This window comes from Zootoca vivipara, chromosome 16 (genome assembly GCF_965207765.1).
Source record: "Zootoca vivipara chromosome 16, rZooViv2.hap1.1, whole genome shotgun sequence".
In the NCBI taxonomy this organism is placed as follows: Eukaryota; Metazoa; Chordata; class Lepidosauria; order Squamata; family Lacertidae; genus Zootoca; species Zootoca vivipara.
Genome location: NC_142599.1, coordinates 30,187,261 through 30,206,866, shown reverse-complemented (window position 1 = coordinate 30,206,866; position 19,606 = coordinate 30,187,261). Strand labels below are relative to the sequence as shown.

The following is a 19,606-nucleotide window of genomic DNA, read 5'->3' as shown; positions in this document are numbered from 1 at the left end:
TTGTAGAGCTTGGCAGGCAGCTAAAAGAGGTGTTATCAAGCTCCTGGTGGGCTGCATTCAGCTTGGGAGTGTTGCAAGTTACAGAGGTCAACCAAGAATACTATCCATTTTTGGTATGAATCCACTCTGCAGGGAGTGGGGAAGAGACAATCAACCTGTCTCTGGGCTGTACCACTTCAGAACTGCAGGTGAGACAAGAAGCTGGCAGATTCCAGCAAGGTCTCAACCTATAAGGCTGACAACTTTTCTACATTATAGCCACTTCCATAAAGGCTGGCTCACTAGGCTGTTTCTCAGGAGCCCAACAAGGACTGCTTTTGAATGGTGAGAAGACCCTCTCTCTCCCAGTTGGCTATTATAAGAGACTTGTAACAATAATAACTTGGTGCCTCAGCAACATTGTTTTCCTCTTTCCTTCTCATCCCCTTTTCCTTTTGCGTGGCGTGTTTCTAGACTACAGTACAGTGGAACCTCGGTTTATGAACACCTCGGTTTATGAATTTTCGGTTTATGAACGCCGCGGACCCATCTGGAACGGATTAATTCACTTTCCATTACTTTTAATGGGAAAGTTCGCTTCAGTTTATGAACGCTTCAGTTTATGAACAGACTTCCGGAACCAATTACACCCATGTTTCAGTTTATGAACGCTTCAGTTTAAGTACTCCGCGGACCCCTCTGGAACGGATTAATCCACTTTCCATTACTTTCAATGGGAAAGTTCGCTTCAGTTTATGAACGCTTCAGTTTATGAACAGACTTCCGGAACCAATTGTGTTCATAAACCGAGGTACCACTGTATATGCTTAAGGGCAGGAACAATGTTATTTTTATTGATATATAAGCTGCTCTGGGAGCCTTCCAGGCTGAAGAGTGGGATATAAAAGTTTAGAACGAACAAACAAACAAACACACACACACACACACAGAGAGAGAGAGAGAGAGAGAGAGAGAGAGAGAGAGAACAGAATAAACTGAATCTTCTGCATAAAAATAAAATAAATCCCTGTACTCAGAGAAATATGGTAGAATGTCAAGGAAAACACTCAGCTAGGACCATCTTCCACCTGGGGAATTCCTGCCCCCCCTCCAAGAAAGTGTGAAGGAGAGAATGAAATGAGTGAGAGAACATTGATTTTCCCTTACAAGGGTAATGATGTCTCATGGAGAAATTTTCTAAATAGAATATATTCTGATTCAGTTTTTTTAAAAAAAGATTTTTAAAAACTTTATTTAAGCTTCCATATTTACAAAAAAAACCCATAATATTTACAGTAACAAAACAATGACGATAACGATTCAGTTTTTTTATTCATGGCATTTTACAATTTTTGTAAACCACTTAGGTATTTTTGTCTATACATAGAACTCTACATAGTCTAAGACTCTAAATAAATACCATAGACTCTAAAGTCCTGTGACTCACAGTTAAGTCTCCCTAGGGTGAAACACATTAAACCTTGGGGAGCAACTATAGTCACTGCAGGCAATACTAAGCTGAGTGGTGAGTCTGTTTAAGGTAGCTTCTTATATTCCTGTGTGGAATATTTGAAGTTACTGATTAACAGTTTTTTGTCCGATCAATGGATTGGCATTCCAGACTTCATGCTAAAATGCTGTCCTGTTTCAGGGCTCATTCTAATTGCAAAGGAAAAATCATGCAGGAATCCCACCCCTTTGACAACATATTGATCACCAGAGAGCACTGAGAACCACTGGTACAGTTTTCTTTCACAATTACCTTCTTTCCTAAGTGAAAACACATCTCCTTGTTTATTCTATCTTTCTGACAACTCTTTAAAGAAGAAAATTAGTTTTTCCATTTTACCGATGGGAACCCAAATATAAGTTATTTCTTGCAGTGACTAGAATCTTAATTGCTCAACACTTAAAGGAGGCTGAGGCTCTACCAATTCAACAATGAGAGCTTAACTTACTTGAAATTCACATACAGTATTTACTATGAAGTACAAAGTGAAACTGGTTGAGAATGTGACAGTAATTGATATGATTTTGTTGTTGTTACTAACAAAACAGCTAAAAGTTAAAATCAGGTCTAAAGTTATATTGCATTTATGATGGTATGACAGCATATCAGTGATATTAGAACAGGAATAAGATGCTGTGATGCTTTGTGTACACACTTGTACCGTACTTTATCTGCTGCTTCTCAGCTGCATGAAATTTTTTTGGTATGTACTTTTTTTTCTTTCAAATAAAATAAATCAATATATACATCATTTAATTTTTAAAAAACGGAGAGCAGGGGAGAGAAGACAAGACCTGTTCAAAGCAGTATGTCCCCCACTGGCCCAAGTACGACATGAAACAATGGCTGGGTTCACATATCACAACAAGCCAGGGATGCTGGCTGATCAACGTTTGTTGCGGAAAACAACAATGACGCACAACGCTCTTCTGTTCCTGCTTCACTCCTCCCCTGGCACGAGTGGGAACACAAGAAGCTGCCTTATACTGACTCATGGTCCATCTAGCTCGGTATTGTCTACACTGGCCGGCGACTCTCAAGGATTTCAGACAGGGAGCATTCCCAGCCCAACCAAAAGATCCCACTGCAAACTGAACCTGGGATCTTCTGCATCCAAAGCAGATGCTATACCAATGAGCCACGGCTTTTCACCAAATCAAACCGGGAGGGCATAATTAAGCTTGGCTTCCCATGACATGTGAATCCAGGATCCTGGTTTGTTGCCAGGATTGCTAGACAGCCTTAAACTCTGGTTTCATGCTGGCTTATGAATTCTGGCTTAACTAACCAAGATCCTGGGTCCAGGTATCCCAGGAAGCCAAGTGCCATACACATGCAGCCTTCATGGCCCCAGGGCCTAGGTGTGATTTTATTCAACTATGTCCCACCTTTCTGTCCTAAAACAGGCCCCCTCAAGATTAGCAAATCATAATCAAACAAAAAACTGCCATCATGAAAATAAAACAACAGCAACCACCATAAACAGAAAGAACGGCAATTCAACGATGTGTTCAAATAAATTTGTTTTCATTGGTGCCTATGGCCATAGAGAGCAGTGGCTGGCAGAATCTCCCACACAGCAGAGCATTCCACAGCCTGGACATCCACATTGCAGTGGGCTGGTCTTGCATTCTCCGTTCACATGGGCGATTTCTATTATATGACCCAGGGAGCAAGTATTAGCATGACATGGGAGATGCAGGCTGGGATGGCACCAGTCTCTGCAGCTTGTGCTGCATGTGGGTAACCTGTGCCTCAGCTGAGGGATAGCACAGCCCTGAAATTTGAAAGTATATCTATGCTTACCACCCAGGTGCCAACTCTCTCAACCTACTGGTAAATAAGTGAGCATGTTCTTGTGGAAGGCTATTTTAGGAAGGAGAGCACAGTGACCACGCAGAAAAAACATAGCCACTTTAGGGTTTGAGAGACAAAGTTGAAGGCTTCCTTCTGCTCACCACCTTCAATGGGCATTAAAGGTAAAGGGACCCCTGACCATTAGGTCCAGTCACGGATGATTCTGGGGTTGCAACACTCATCTCACTTAATTGGCCGAGGGAGCCGGCGTACAGCTTCCGGGTCATGTGGCCAGCATGACTAAGCCGCTTCTGGCAAACCAGAGCAGTGCACAGAAGATCTCTCCTCCTCCACGAGGGAAGACTTTGCGGGCAGGACACGCTCCGCGCGGCAAGCAGGGGGCGTGTATCAGCCACCTACTGCCACACCTAGCCTCTGGCTGGCCAACCCTCCTCTTATAGGGGTATCCCCTTAAGGGATCCGGCGGTCGTGGATCCTGTCCGATGCCCTGCTGAGGCTAGGGCCATGGCACGACCCCCGGTGACACCAGGGTGAGCTTTCAGTTGTATTTGCATCAACAGGCTCCTCCCTCGGGGTGTTAACCTGATATGACCCCCCGCAGAGCGAGGTGGGGTCATGCTTGCTAGGGTGTCCAATGCCTAAGCCAATACCTCTCACTTTCTCTAACCAATAAAGCTGTGGCCTTCTTTTACCCATTAACTCAAATCCATGTGTCACTGTGTCTTCATTTCTTGCGGGGGGTGGGTCCTCGAACAGCAAACGTGGTTTACCTTCCCGCCAGAGCGGTACCTATTTATCTACTTGCACTTTGACGTGCTGTCAAACTGCTAGGGGGGCAGGAGCTGGGACCGAACAACAGGAGCTCACTCCATTGTGCAGATTCGAACTGTCGACCTTCTGATTGGCAAGCCCTAGCACTAAAATATTCCCAGGAAAGGCTCCTGCATACCAGTCAACTGAAAAGATCTCTTTGTTGTCATCTACTGTAGCAGATTTGACAAGTAATGCCCCCAAGTCACACATTAGTTTCCCTAAGCTAGTTGTGATGTCTTGTATGTTTGAGATGCTTTCCAGTAAGGAAAAGGAGCAACATGGCTAAAACGTGCATTATTTTGCCTGCCTTTTTGTCCATGGCCTCCAATTACTGTTTTAAATAGGAAAACAGGCAAGCAAAGGCACTCACTGTGGGAGTGGAAGGAAGCTTTATCATCAGCAAACCTCACCTTCACAGCTCAGTCAGGTGGTGATGGGGAAAGATTATCAAAATGAGCTTGTGTCAGTTCAACAAAAGACAACCCAGGAAAAGAAAAGTTCTCCAAATCACATGCTTAATATTGGAATATTTTCATGTAAATAGTATCTAAGAAACACTAACTTAGCCTTTCCCAACCAGGTGCCCTCCATATATTTTGGATAGCCCATCACCCAAAGCCAGCATAGCCAATGTTCAGGGGTGGTGGTTGTTAAAATCTGTATCCCGCCCTTCACCATTCATCTCAGGGCAGTTCACACATTTAAAAGGCTGATGGAAATAATAATCTAAAAGCATCTGAGGGGCACTGAGGTGGGGAAGGCTGTGCTAGCATGTTGCATCTCTCCAAAATGGAAGCAGATACATAAACTCTTGAATGACAAGAGGCACAACCTACAAGACAGGAAAAAATGATCTGATGAGAATATTTGTGGAGGTGGAGCAAAAGCACTTAACCTCCTTCACAGGGCTGTTGGGAGGATAAAAGGAAGGCCATTTATGTCACTATTAACACCTTGGAAAGAAAGGCAGGATAAAAAATTGCAAGGAATAAAACAAAATGAAATCCGACCTCCTCCCTTAAATGGCTGGAGGAAGAGAATTGAATAAACTTAATGTGGCCAAAAGCAGGTAAATCCAAGTCCAGAAAATGGAGGTCCTTCCGTACTGGAAAAATTGACGCAAACTGCCCCCATCTGCATCTGAGAAGAAAAGCTAAAAATAGGCAGCTAAGAATATGAACTTTTATTCAGCACTCATCCTAGCATTTGGCATATGTTCTCCCTCTCTATTCTCTCCACCCCCATCCCCTCCAAAGCAACCTTCCACTTCTGTGGTTAGCTATATGCTTCCTCTGGTAAGCTCCATTTTCCTTCCCACTGGGATCCCACCCCCACCCCCACCCCCGCGCATTAAGCAGCAATGCTTTGTAGCACCCACAGAGAGCGTGGAGCAATTCTCCTTCATCCACATGGCTCACCTGAAGCCCAGAGAGAAGAGCCATACACTCTTGATGAGAAAGAGAGACAGGAGGCAGTGAGGGGTGGAAAGGGGGTAAGTCAGCACACCAGCAACACAAGAAAGGCTGATTTGGTGGGAAGCAGGAAGGTTTGCTTCTGCTGAGAGCAGTTTGATTCTATCCAGCTTTGCTGCCTTTAGAACAGGCATAGGCAAACTCGGCCCTCCAGATGTTTTGAGACTACAACTCCCATCATCCCTGACCTCTGGTCCTGTTAGCTAGGGATCATGGGAGTTGTAGGCCAAAACATCTGGAGGGCCGCAGTTTGGGGATGCCTGCTTTAGAAGAAAGGGTATTCCTCCCTCTCCCCTCACCTTCCTGAACGTGCTGCTCTTCTTTCACATTAATAGGTCCAGGGCCAGGGAACACAATCCAAATCACCATCTTGCTCTTTTTATTTTATTAATATGCAGCATTCTGCACCACATATATCCATGTCAGAAGCAGCTTACACACTGAACCACCACCACATACATTGAAATAAAGACCATAATGCCACCAACGAAAAAAAATCAGCATGGTGTAAATCAGAACCACAAAAGAAGCTCTGCTCTTCGTATTGCTGTTGCCCATATTCCCTGGCTGCCCACCTCCCATGCTTGCAAATCCCTCTGCAAAACCCACAGCTTTGGCCATAGGAAGGTTCCTTATACCAGCAGTCTTTCCCAGCCCTACCTGGATTTGCCACTGGGAATTGAGCCTGAGACCTTCTAGGTATATGCAAAACAGATGCTCTACCACTAAGCTGGAGTTCAAGGATCACCTTGTTCGGGGTGTGTCCCTCTGTGTGCTCCATCCCACACCCAAGGTGTCATTACCAAATAAAGTCCAGCAGGCACTCACCTGTGTGGGACCTTCTCGGTAGTAGCACCAACTGATCCAAGTCCTGATACTGGCCTCTCTTACAGAAGAGGTTTGGCCAAACAACCCCTCCCATTCAAAAAGAGCATGTAGCAAGCTCTCTTTTCTTGCCAAAGATTCAATTGCTGCTGGTTGCTATCCCTGAGACTGTAGCCATGTTTTTTGGTCTCTACTGAAAAGAAGGTTATCCATTCTAGTGCCATTGCTGTTGTATTACTGTTATTTATCATGTCACTACAAATTTTAAGCCACTTCACATTTACTTTGGATAAATGAGAGGAGGGATACATATGTGGGGTTTTTTTTAATGCTCCAAATAAAGCAAATGCCCAGGCTCTCATGGCAGGGTAAAGAATGCTAACTCTTGACACTATTCCTGCTGAGGACAGAGTAAGTCAGAGCTGAACTGAAGTCAGGTTACAAAGCATGAGTTTAGCAGGTAAATCAGACACTGGAATACTTGACTAAAGGTAAAGGGACCCCTGACCATTAGGTCCAGTCGTGACCAACTCTGGGGTTGTGGCGCTAATCTCGCGTTATTGGCCGAGGGAGCCGGGGTACAGCTTCCAGGTCATGTGGCCAGCATGGCAAATTCGCTTCTGGGAAATCAGAGCAACACATGGAAACACTGTTTACCTTCCCGCTGGAGTGGTACCTATTTATCTACTTGCACTTTGCCGTGCTTTCGAACTGCTAGGTTGGCAGGAGCTGGGACCGAGCAACGGGAGCTCACCCAGTTGCGGGGATTCGAACTGCCGACCTTCTGATGGGCAAGCCCTAGGCTCTGTAGTTTAACCCACAGCGCCACCTGCTGGATTCAAGCACAAGTTAAAACAATTCTCTAACAAGCAAATATGAGTCTTGGCACTAGGCAATCATAGAATTGTAGAGTTGGAAGGGACCACAAGGGTTATCTAGTCCAACCCCCTGCGATGCGGGAATCAAACAAGCTCTCCTTCCAGTAGGCTGGCTTTGCAAAGCTTAGAATCATAGAATCATAGAGTTGGAACAGACCACAAGGGCCATCCAGTCCAACCCCCTGCCAAGCAGGAAACACCATCAAAGCATTCCTGACAGATGGCTGTTAAGCCTCCGCTTAAATACCTCCAAAGAAGGAGACTCCACCACACTCCTTGGCAGCAAATTCCACTGTCAAACAGCTCTTACTGTCAGGAAGTTCTTCCTAATGTTTAGGTGGAATCTTTTCTTGTAGTTTGAATCCATTGCTCCATGTCCGCTTCTCTGGAGCAGCAGAAAACAACCTTTCTCCCTCCTCTATATGGCATCCTTTTATATATTTGAACATGGCTATCATATCACCCCTTAACCTTCTCTTCTCCAGGCTAAACATACCCAGCTCCCTAAGCCGTTCCTCATAAGGCATCGTTTCCAGGGCTTTGACCATTTTGGTTGCCCTCTTCTGGACACGTTCCAGCTTTTCAGTATCCTTCTTGAACTGTGGTGCCCAGAACTGGACACAGTATTCCAGGTGAGGTCTGACCAGAGCAGAATACAGTGGTACTATTACTTCCCTTGATGTAGATGCTATACTCCTATTGATGCAGCCCAGAATTGCATTGGCTTTTTTAGCTGCTGCATCACACTGTTGACTCATGTCAAGTTTGTGGTCTACCAAGACTCCTAGTTCCTTCTCACATGTACTGCTCTCAAGCCAGGTGTCTCCCATCCTGTATTTGTGCCTTTCATTTTTTGCTTGTTTGCAATGACACTGCCAGTCCTTGGAGATGGGGGAAGAGAGAGCGCCAGCTTGGCATTAGACTCTCAGATGCGTTCCCAGAAAGGAGGATGTCCTCAATGGCTGGAGGCAGCTCCCTTGTAGGAGGCATTAGACTTGGGATATCCATCCAGCGTCTTGCAGGCAGAACGCTCTTCTAACAGTGTGTTCAGTCCCTCCCAGGATCCAACTCTTCACCTTCCAGCCCACTGGAGCCTTCCCCTGGGAGGAATACTTTATATGGTCCCAGCTCTCCTCCCCCAGTTCTCTAGGACCCTCTCCAGAGTCATCCAGCTCCAACTCCCTGATCTCCACCCATTCATTTTCTGTGTCCCAACCTTGGAACATATTGAAGGCCAGGTAATGTGGATTAAACACCATTTAAGCATTGCTGTACTAACTACCACAGCTGGATAAAGAGCTTGATCTCCCTTCAGCTAACTTGCACCTACTTTTCTGAGCACAGGTTGTAGTTCAAAAATAGGCAACACCCCCCCCCCAATGATCTTACACACGTGAGGATATCTTATTTTTTTATTGCATATGTTTTGAAGATGGCATCACTCTTAGGCTGATCAGTTCCTAGAGGTGAAGGGAAGGGAGCCTCTAAAATAAGAATATAACACCTCTGAATGAAATCTGGCTGCAGGATACACAATTCATAAGGACAGGTTACCTCAGGGAGGGCAGGTTAAGCAGAGACAACTGTCTGGAATATCTGTTGACTCACCCTGCATAATCAGTACCTCCTCGCCCAGGGCTCTGCCGCCAGAGGATAAGCAGCAAAGATATCCTCCCCACCACTCCCCACCAGAGTGACAACTCCCTATTTGTGCAAAGCCCTCTTCCACTCCTTTGTGCTCAATTAACCACCACCACCCACCACAGAGAGAGAGAGAGAGCTTCAAGGAAGGCAATATGGAAAGATTCAAGCCTATAACTGAACTCAAAAGCAACACCAGGACATCCAAGCTGGGAGTTTCTTAAAACAAACACACAAACACACACACACACACACACACACACACACACACACACACACACACACACTCTTCTGAGAAACTGTGTTGCAGTTTAGAGCAAGGGGCAGGAAGTCCCTGTGTAAAAACCTCACTCGTCCACAGAATCATTGGCTCAATTTAGAGGTAATGCCAAACCAGTTTGGTGCTACTATGAGAACAAGCCTGGGAGGGGCCTCAGGATTGCTTAAACAGTTCCTTCCCAGTTACAGGTACGTCAGAGTATGCTGTTATAGCCAAACCTGCAAACTACAGCTTGCCTTTGCCCTGAAGGTCCGGATTCAAACCCTGGTTTGCAACACAAGCACAAACCAGAGTTTATCAGCTTGAACACAACAGCAAATTGTGGTGTGCATAAGATTAAGCAGAGAGCGTGCAAAGGGAGAAGGGAGGGTGAGAGCCTGAGGCTCTTTTCAGGTTCATTCTCATATCACCAAACCATGATTTGTTATTATGTTCAAAACTATGGTGTCAGCCTCAGCCCTCCAACTGTATTACATATGGTATATATGCAATATATATAAGAAGCTTTCTTAAATCAAGTTAGATCACTGGTTGCTGATTCTATCCCAATATTGCCTGATCTAATTGGCAGCAGCTCTCCAGGATCTTTTGCATAAGCTGGCACCCAGTCCTACTGAAGGCATGAGAACTTGCATGGCAAATGTCCCATGTTTAAAGCAGGTAAATCTACCACTGAGCTAAGGCCCACCCCAAATAATAAAACTGCTCTAGTGTTGAAAGGATCACTGAGAAACATATTAAGTGCTCTGAGCATTTGATGTGTGCTACATACAGTAAATGCCTGAAAGCATTTTTGTTGGAATTTTTCAGATGGCCCCTGATATTTTTGGGTAAGCTGTTCCCAGGCTTTGCTGTCCTTCAGGACACTCCTGCTGCCCTTTTTTTGACCCAAAAACTGTTGGCCTTATGACTTTATTACCCCATCACCAGTAGCCTGGCAATATGCCCGTAAGGCTCAACCCCTTTGTTTGGGTACAGGCCTAGAGACCTCTGGTGTTTTCACACAAGGCCAAAAGGAATGAATGCTTCTAAGCTGGGGGGAGGGTGGGAGCCCAACTAGGCACCAGTTCAAGCCATCATATTTATAGCTATGCACACTGTTACTTCTGTGGTTAAGTGGTTCTACGTTTAAGCTGGCAAGACCCCAGTACTGTAGAAATTAACTGAGAAGATAGAGGGGGGGTGGGGGAGAGATGGACAACTTTGTATGCGCCACAAGATTAACTGCACACCAGGCCGCTTGCCAGCTCTGCAGTTCTCCCTTGGATCGCAGCAAACAGCAACAAATCTGACTTTCTCTTTCTGGAACTTCCATGGATGCTGTGGGCTGATAAAACTAACTAGCCTTACAAACAGGTCTGCACATTTTCAGTAGATTGTTTGCCCATACATGTGTGTCAGTCATTTGTGCCTGTAAAGCAGGGATAGGGAACCTGTGGCCTTCCAGATCTTGCTGGACTACAAGTCCCATCATCCCCTACAGTTGGCTGTCTGGGACGGATGGGAGCAGAAGAATAGAAACATCTGAAGGGCCACAGGTTTCCCACTCCTGTCCTAAACAGAACTAGCTTGTGAATGTTTATTTATTATGTTCCAAAGTCCATCTTACTATTTCCCAAGGGCTGGGCCAAGATACAACAGTAATAAAAAGAGTCAGACTATACAGACCACCTCATTAAACTTAGTCCATACCTGCTTACTGCTGGCTATTTAATGCCAGCCCAAATAAGAAACCTGCATAACTGTCCGGGAAAGTATTTATTGGCAGGCTTGTAGAAGGAGAAGGTTCTACAGTCATAGCTGTGGCCCACCAACTTTGCCTCTCAATGTGCCCTTGTTGTTTGAATGTGGGACAATCAAGGAGACGCTATTGAGCTAAAAATTAAATGTTGCAGAATGACACAACCGAACACCATGAAAGCAAGGCAGACATGCAGTGGAATCCAAGCAGACACCCTTGTAGCTCAGAAAGGAACCCAGCAATCCAATAATCTAAGTTCCAAATGATTACCAGTGAGACAATATTGAGATCAACAATGCAAATTGTACTAATTGACCTGATGAAAAGAAAATTCAGCTGGTTAGACAGAAGACAGCTCATGTGAGACTATCACTCCAAAGCTGGGTTAAGCTGTTCCCTCTAAGTGATCAACAGTGCACTTGGAAGGAAAAAGTACTGGCAGAAGAACTGGGCCCTGAAATCAATGGGGAGCAATGGCTGTCCGTGAAGGGCAACCACCCTCATGATGCCCAAAGAGAAGCTCTTTCTAGTTCCTCTCAAATGGCTGATTTCACCTTCTCTGTTGCAATGACAATGATTAACATGCATCTTTAAAAATGGATGGTGGAAGAGACTTGGAGTACAAGTGCAGTTACAAAACTGTTAGGAGTCAGAGTCCCTCCCCCCCCTCTCTTAAGGCAGGCATCATCTGCCTACTAAACTCTGGGTTTTTAGCACCTTCAGCTCTTGAGGACCAGAGCAAAGGATAGAACCCTAAAATAGTTGCTCTTTGAAAATCCTAGTACCTTCCATAACACCATGAAGCGTGGCACATGACTTCTAGCATGTATGGACACAGGGTCACTCTCTAGCAACTCCAGTGAAATGGGTCGGGTCGCAGGTAACAAAGAAGACCCCCACCTGATATGTTGTACAGCTGCTGCCAGTCAAAGGAGACAATGCTAGACTAGATGGACCATAGTTTCATTAAGTCTGAGCTAACCTTGGAGCACATGCCCAGCCTTGTATCACCCAGCTATGCCTCCTAGCAGTTTCATGATAATGTATCTTGCAGACATAAACATATTTGGTGCACTGCAGGCACCACATACCTTGGGATGCTCCAAAAGTATCTCTGCTCACCATCTCACTGTGAAGCCAAGCCAAGCAGGGTTTATGCTGCAATTCCAGGGACTCCACAGAGCCAAGCACAATTAGGAAGTGGGCCAAAAAAATAAAAATAAAAAATAAATCCAAGACCAAAAAAAAGAGAGAGTCATGCAGCAGACTGTGCCAGAGAATAGATTCAGTGGCTTCCAGTTGTTTATAGCTCTCAGGAAAAGCAGCCTCATTATTCCCCATTAACGCTCCAAGGCATGGAACCACAACTGCCCCATCTGCTTTCCGGACATGGACACAAACACACACACCATGGTATCTGGGACACAAGACAAGTGCTTTTCCATGTTGCACAGAACAGGAGCAACAAGGTGCTCTGCTAGAAGGTGCCTGCACAGTAATTAGTACCAACGAGACACAAGGAAATGAGACAGGCTGTGTACCACTGAGGTTTTCAATTGGTAGCACTGCTTTTTGCTACCAGAACAGGGCAGCATCTAAGAATCTAAGCCAGAGCATCCTGTGTTCAAATCTATACTCTGACATAAATAGATTAGGCAACTTGGGTAGCTGCTAGCTCTCTGTCCCACCAATGGGATGAGAAACAGGTTTCATCAGGTGTGTGATGCTTTTTTAAAAAGATATTCACACACAACCCACTACAGCAACACACATACACATATTATTAAAAGTTATATCAAATATGCATTCACTAACTTCAGCAGATAAGGCACTTTCCACAGCCCCCAAAGCCATCTGTGCTATTCAGTCACATTTCAGCAATAATCTCCAGCCTTCCGCCAGGATGCCTTTAACTGGCCAAAAGATTTGCAGTATCTCAAAGTCTGACACTAGTACTCTACTTAAAGATAAGAGCCACTTATGAGCCAGAGTGAGCATGCTCTGGGGCAACTTGTTTACAAGGCAAAGGGGTGCCACTTGGGAGGGATCTGGGTAGGTGATGTGAAATGAGCCATCTTATATGAAATACCCGTATTTTCACCACCACGTGATGGTCATCACAGAATATGACACTGCTGCAGAGCTCTCCTGGCTAGCGTGAGCCTGTGACCTTCAAGTCCCTGCTAACAGCAGCAGCAAAAGTTGTTGAGAAGCAAAACATGTCGCTGAAGATAATGTGGTCGGGAGTAAAGAATGCTAGCAAGGCAATAGAGAGAACTCAAGAGGCTTCAGAATTAACCCACTCATGATTTCTCCACTAAAAATAAAATAAAAGCTAATGCCATTCAACTCTCTTTTAAGGAGGACATCCCTCCCGCTTGTGGTTATGGAGAAAACTTCTGGAGTGTGCAGGCTGAGTCTCAGAAACATCCTCAGCCCCACATGAATATTTCAAATTCTTAAGTGCCAGCAACAATTTCTTTTAGCTGCCCAGGCAACCATGAGCCTGGAAAGCTTCCAACCCTGGTCTCTGCCTTCAGTAGTCTGCACAGCTCATTGCTTCCCCTCTCTCACAGCTACCGTTTCCACTCCACCCTATGTGCCATCAACTGCCCTTTCCATCCCAAATAGTCACACACGTCCTTCCTTCTAGGATCAGCCATATTGTCCTCTTCAACTCCATTTCAAACTGCTCCCTGGATGGCTGCCAGAAGGGGGGAAATGCCCAGCCCCCCCCAAACCTTATATGGGCGATGAGCATGGGCAGATCAAACTTCAGTTTAACTCTCATGCAAACACACCACTCCTATGCCCTCAAGGGTATACAGATGGGCTCCTTCCTTCTCGGTCAAGCATGACAGCAAGTCACAGCAGCTGATGTGAAGCATTCGTGAGAAAGAACAGTTCTATTCCACCCGTTTCCAAGAAATTCTTACCTTTTCTGCACCAGGCGATCTGGAAACACACACCTCTGCACAGAGCAGCAGAAGATTCTGGGGCATGCTCTATGTCTTGACATTTCACTCCATTCATGTGGGGCCTCCTTGCACAATCTTTGACTGAACACCCAACTCACTCCTTCCTATACAGCCCACATTTGCACGCAACACTAGACCAAGGTTTAGGGCTATGTAGACGAGACTCAACTAACACAAGCAATGCATAGACCCAGAGCACTCCTCACCTCCTCTCAGGTGGCTGGAAGACTTCTGCTGAGTTTCCTTTCAGTTTTTAAAGAACCTCAAGCTTGGCCTTATCTTTGTACCAGGAATTTAAAACCAAAACCAGCTTCATAACCCATGGTTTGAAGTTGGCTTGTTATAGAAAAAAAGCATACTGCTGTTTGCTTTAAAGCAGGGGTCAGCAACCTAGGGTCCATGGGCTGGAAACAGCCCATGGAGGTTGTTTGACTGGCCCATGAGCTGCCTCCGAAATCAGGTGCCCGCTTGCACTGCGCTGAACTGGCATAGCGTGGTGCGGGGACTTGCTTCCGCGGAGCTGAAAATTGTGACTTCGCATGCACAGATGCCGAAAATCATGTCTACACAGACGCAGATGCCGAAAAGTGCATCTGAGCACGCGCAGATGCCAAAAATTGTGGGCGGGTGCGATCCGACTAAGGAGGGATTTCCGCCGGACCGATCTAGCCCAGGCAAGATAAACCTTACTGACCCCTGCTTTAAACCTTGGAACCAAACATGACACCGATATTTTTTACATGACACCAATAAAAAGAAAAACATGCTTTGCTTGAGCTCATCCATGTAGTGCCACCAAGTCATGGTTACATGAGAATGCAGCCACTGCTGCTGGACTCCTGCAATGGTGGACAAGCTGTCTTTCAAAGAAGTTGACCATCTATTCCTGATTTTCTCACTGAGGATGCATAGTATCACGCAGAAGACTACTGATGGCTACTAGCCATGATGACTATGCTCTGCTTCCATGGTCGGAGGCAGTTGCTGGATCCCGCTTGCAGGTTTCCCATAGGCATCTGGTTGGCCACTGTGGGAACAGGATGCTGGACCAGATGGGCCACTGGCCATATTTGAGCAGGCTCTTATTATATTCGTATGAATACTGCCACTTTCAACCACATTTAACATGGGGATGGCAAACAGCAGTACACAGCTACTGTATAACACATCCAAGATCAGTATCAAAATATGACCTGGAACATAGGAAAGTACCTTACAGAGAGTTCATTGGTCCATCTAGCTCAGCACTGCCTAGTTTACACTGATTGGCAGTGACTCTCCAGGGTTCAAGGCAAGAACCATTTCCCAGTCTTACCAAAGATGCTGGAGATTGGACCTGGGATCTTTTGCATGTGACAAACACACAGTGTTCGAAATTCCCATTGTTCTAGGTGCATTTTGTGACAGGGAATTTCATTAGTGCAAGCAGTTTTTGAGCTCTGGGCGCAGTACTGTGCCTAAGATTTCAGATTAAAACTGCAGAGTGGAAGGGAAAAAGTGTCCCTAGACATTCCGTTGTAGCGCCCATAACCTAGGTCTAAGGTGCCATTTAGCTCTTAGCTTTCATATCTCAGTTTCTAACACTGCAAACATGTTCCATCACTGAGCCAATGGGATATGTTGTTCTCTATAGCAAATGATAAAGGAATGTAAATGAGTACCTGAGAAGTATTTCTAAACTTTCTGAGCAGATAGTATGCAGCTTCTGGTGCCTTGTGACACTTCGAAGCATTTTTCTTTAAATGAAGAAAATCATACACCAGACAGGAAGTCATGAAGAGTTCCTGAATCAAAGGCTTAAACGCTAAAACGAAAGTAACAACCAGGTAGCCAGACATAAAAAGGTAATTTGCTTATGATACACAGGCCAATGAGTCGTGCTGTATTTGAGGCACTCGCTACTCACCTACAAGACAGGGATCCCACTAATATTTAAGAGCATCTGAATTTACAATTCAGATTTCTAACATAAGCAAATTGTTCAAGCCCTCTGAACAAATTCTCTTCTTAAAGATGTACACTAAAATGTGGAAGAATTTGAGCTCTTAAATATTTTTTAAAAAACAAAAACCTTGTCATAGAATCAGAAATCCCAAGTGCCAAAACATCCACAAACAAAAGAGTGTGGTGCAACCAATTAGTTGGACCAAGAAAGCTGCCTTATACAGTCATACCTCGGTTTGTGACCGCCTCCGTTTGCGACCAATCGGTTTGCGACCGCCGCAGACCCGGAAGTGTTTACATCTGGGTTTCACGGCGCGCGCGCAGAAGAGCCCCTTGGTTTACAACGAACTTGGGGAGCGACCGGCTCCCTGGAACGAATTGGGGTCGCAACCCAAGGTATGACTGTACAGAGTCAAGCCAGTGGTCTGTCTAGCTCAATATTGTCTACACTAACTGGCAGCAGCTCTCCAGGTTTTCAGGCAGCGAGTGTTTCCCAGCAGTATCTATAGACTGCTCCTGGGGACCTTCTGCGTGGAAACATACACTCAAGTCACATACTCTCAGCTCAGTTCTCCTCTCTAAACAGGGAATTCTGGCATAGTAACGTTGAAGACAAACAACCCAGTTTTGTCAATTAAAAAGTGCTCCTTTTAGAAATGTAGCAATTTGGGCTTCCTTTGCATTTGGTTCTATATTTGTGACCTTTTGGCATTCTGAGAAAAATATGTGCTTGAAACCCTGAGGACTAGGAACACACTTTTAAAAAAAATCAAGCAAGCTGGGAGCTTTCTAACAAGACCTCCTGCCAGCTAACGGAGCCATTTCAGGAATCACCAGTGGTCCACAGATACCTCAGAACATTATTAATTTTTTAAAAAAATTAAACAAGAGTACTTCTGCTCCCCCCCACTTGCCAAAGTTTTCTACTACGCCAAGGAGGAAATGGGCGATGAAATGTTTGAAGATTATTCAATGACACCAAAATAAACCCCAGGCACCTCTGCTTTACTGGCCGAGCTGTAGTGCACATGCCATCAATAAAAATAGCTGCGGTATAAAAGGAACCATTAATAGCAGGACTGCTCAGACACACACATTAGATGGCTCCAGCTTCTTGATTTAGAGATCTGTGTACAATATTCCAGGGTTCATTCAAGTTTTTCACCCAACAAGTCTGTTTTCTACAATTCTGCCCAGGAGTACTGTCTCCTGAGACCCCCCCCCCCCAGTTTCAACCGATTGTCAATTTTAACACTTTTGCAAACAAACAAAAGCAGCAAGTTTGTAGTCCTCAACGTTGCAGATACCTGAAAACAAAGAGTGTCAACCCCAACCCCCCAAACCCCTGCAACGTTCAGAAGCAGTGTTTCTGTGCCCATTGCTACCTGTCCCCACCATTTATGACATGAAGCTGTGCCTCTACCCTTCCAAACACTACTACGGTCCCTGTCCACTTGTTTACACCCCTCTTTTGCCATGGAAATATTCACTAGTGTTTCAAAACTTGCAAGTCACACTCCAAATTCCAGGTTCTGAATAAAGCACTGTAAAATTGGCATGTTTTCATGAACGGGAAAAGAAAGAAAACAAAGCCAAGTTGGATACATGTTCACTACTCCTCACAGGGCTGCATAACTGGCCTTAAACAAATTACTTTCCCAGCAGAAAACCTGCCTCCAAGTGCAAACAGCCCTGCCTAATAGCATGGTTTAGCTACAGATCCAAAGAAATAAACGCAAGAGGGGGAGAAAAACTCTGTTTTTACTGGGTTTTCAAGTAAAAGCTTCAAATATCACTTATGGGAAGGTAAGGAGTTCCAACCAAACAACAGGAGTTAACATGATTTAAACAACAATTTAAAGAGAGAGAGGAAGAGAAACAGATTCACAGTCTCTCCATCAAGCCTGGGTAATCATCACCATCATCAACTGGGCTCTCCCCGCAATGAACAGAGGCTGGAGGCTCCCAAGGCACCTCCCGGCATTCCCCCAAAGGCTCTCAAGAGTAGTTATGAGAGTGACAAGCGCAGCTTAAGATGCCACACATACACACACACCCCACCCAGAACACCGGGACTGTGGTTGGCTGCTCAACTCCCTCCCCCTCCTGCCCGGTACTCACTAGCCCATTAATTCTCTTCCATATCGCAGCCGTCATGGGGAGCTGTTAGACAGGCTAGCTGGCACTTCTCATGGGCCAGCAATTCCTGTTTGTCCTACTCCTTGCAAGGGAACTGAAAGGTTACTTCCCTGTGTATGGCACTAGCCCCGCCTCTTCCTCCCTCCCAGACTAGCAGGAGGGAGGAGGGAGGGAGGTGCAGAGTGGATGGAGAGGGGAAAGATTTGTTGGCATTTTAGAGAACGCTTCCTGCTGTTTGGCAGCACACATCTAACGCAGATGTGCTGTGAGATATCTGGGGAACATACAAAGAGCTACACACAGGAAAACCTGAAACCCCATAACAGTTATCTCCCTTCTGCACTCCAACCCCACCCCCCACAAACACACGGGAGGGGGGAGGGGGAAACTGGCTTGCTTCCAGAAACTTAACATACCTTGACACAAATACTTCAGCGAAACGAAGACGCAGCTGGGAAATATCACGAGAAGGAGAGAGTTGATATTGCAGCGGTAAAACAGGATGCAGGAGAAGTTTAGCAGGGCCAAGAGTGCCACAGAAAAAAACAATTGTGCGAAGGAGGGGGAGTAGTAGCAGAGTATTGTTTCAAAGGGGAGAAAAACAAGCAGGTGGGGGGAGGAATCAAAGGCTGTGGAAAGGTTCACTGGGATAAAATCCATTGCACTGATGGATTGCTTTTGTGGAGAGAAGAACAGGGAAAGTGCAAACTGGTTGTTCTTACATGATCTCCAAGCAGCTTTTCCTGTCATTGACTATAGTGGGATGGTTACTGGAGGCACTGTTCTATAGTGCTTCTGATTCTATATCCAGGGTTGGTTTCAGGTAATACCACTAAGTGATTGTGGCTGATAACACTCACCTCTGCATCTCTGCATCAGTAGAAGCCATGCAAGCTCTGAATCAGAATGGAGGGCCACTTTTCAGGGGTGTTGTAAGAATTACATTACTGTATATACAGTATGTGGAGCCATAAAAAAATTTAAAAGCACATTATAAACAAACTATGATATTCTCTTCATCTACTCCGCATGCGTGAATAGCCCACCAAGAGTAATATGTTGCTCCCCACATTGTCCTTGACTGTAACAATCAACCCCACTTTGAGGTGGGTAGCCAGATAGCAGCAGCAGGATTATTACAACAGCCGGTTTAAAAACCTATTGTGGCTCAAGTTAAAAAGATGCAATTAAAAAAGAGGGGGGAAATAGCTCATAAAGGTCTTCTCAAGTGAGGGCAGCCTACCTCCCTTGCTAATTGCATTCCAGCAAGGTGAAAAAATACACTTGTTTCAGTGCTGCATAAACTAGCATTGTTTCTATCTTGAATTGCAATTTTAATTATTGTTTCAGGTTTTACTTGTAACCCAAATGAGGGGGGTGAGGGAGGAGGTACCAAGACTGAAATCTAGATAGAAATGTAGATAAAGCCACTCACCTGTGGTAAGTAAAAAATTGCCACCAGGTGAACAGGGAGGAAAGTTTAAAATCAGGTTAGAATCAATGTCCCCCACTTTTCCTGCATAGCTTACCTACCCATGCAGACCCATTATTTCTTTTCCTATTATGAATTTATTGAGAAGACTGTACT

At 45.2% G+C, this 19,606-nt stretch overlaps 1 protein-coding gene across 14 annotated transcripts in view; it reads right to left on the bottom strand.

The window, feature by feature from the left end:
• Positions 1–19,606, bottom strand: part of MARK2 (microtubule affinity regulating kinase 2) — a 117,989-nt gene that overhangs the window by 62,969 nt on the left and 35,414 nt on the right. For 5 of the 14 annotated variants that reach the window (XM_088659183.1, XM_088659184.1, XM_088659186.1 and 2 more), the window contains exon 1: positions 18,001–18,152. The exons of 8 other annotated variants lie outside the window; for them this stretch is intronic. In XM_088659183.1, coding sequence (XP_088515309.1) covers positions 18,001–18,036 — 36 coding nt within the window. In that variant the 5' untranslated portion in view covers positions 18,037–18,152. Of the gene's footprint in view, positions 1–18,000; positions 18,155–19,606 lie in introns of those variants that run through there. One more of the 14 variants, XM_035098417.3, reaches the window with a different exon arrangement.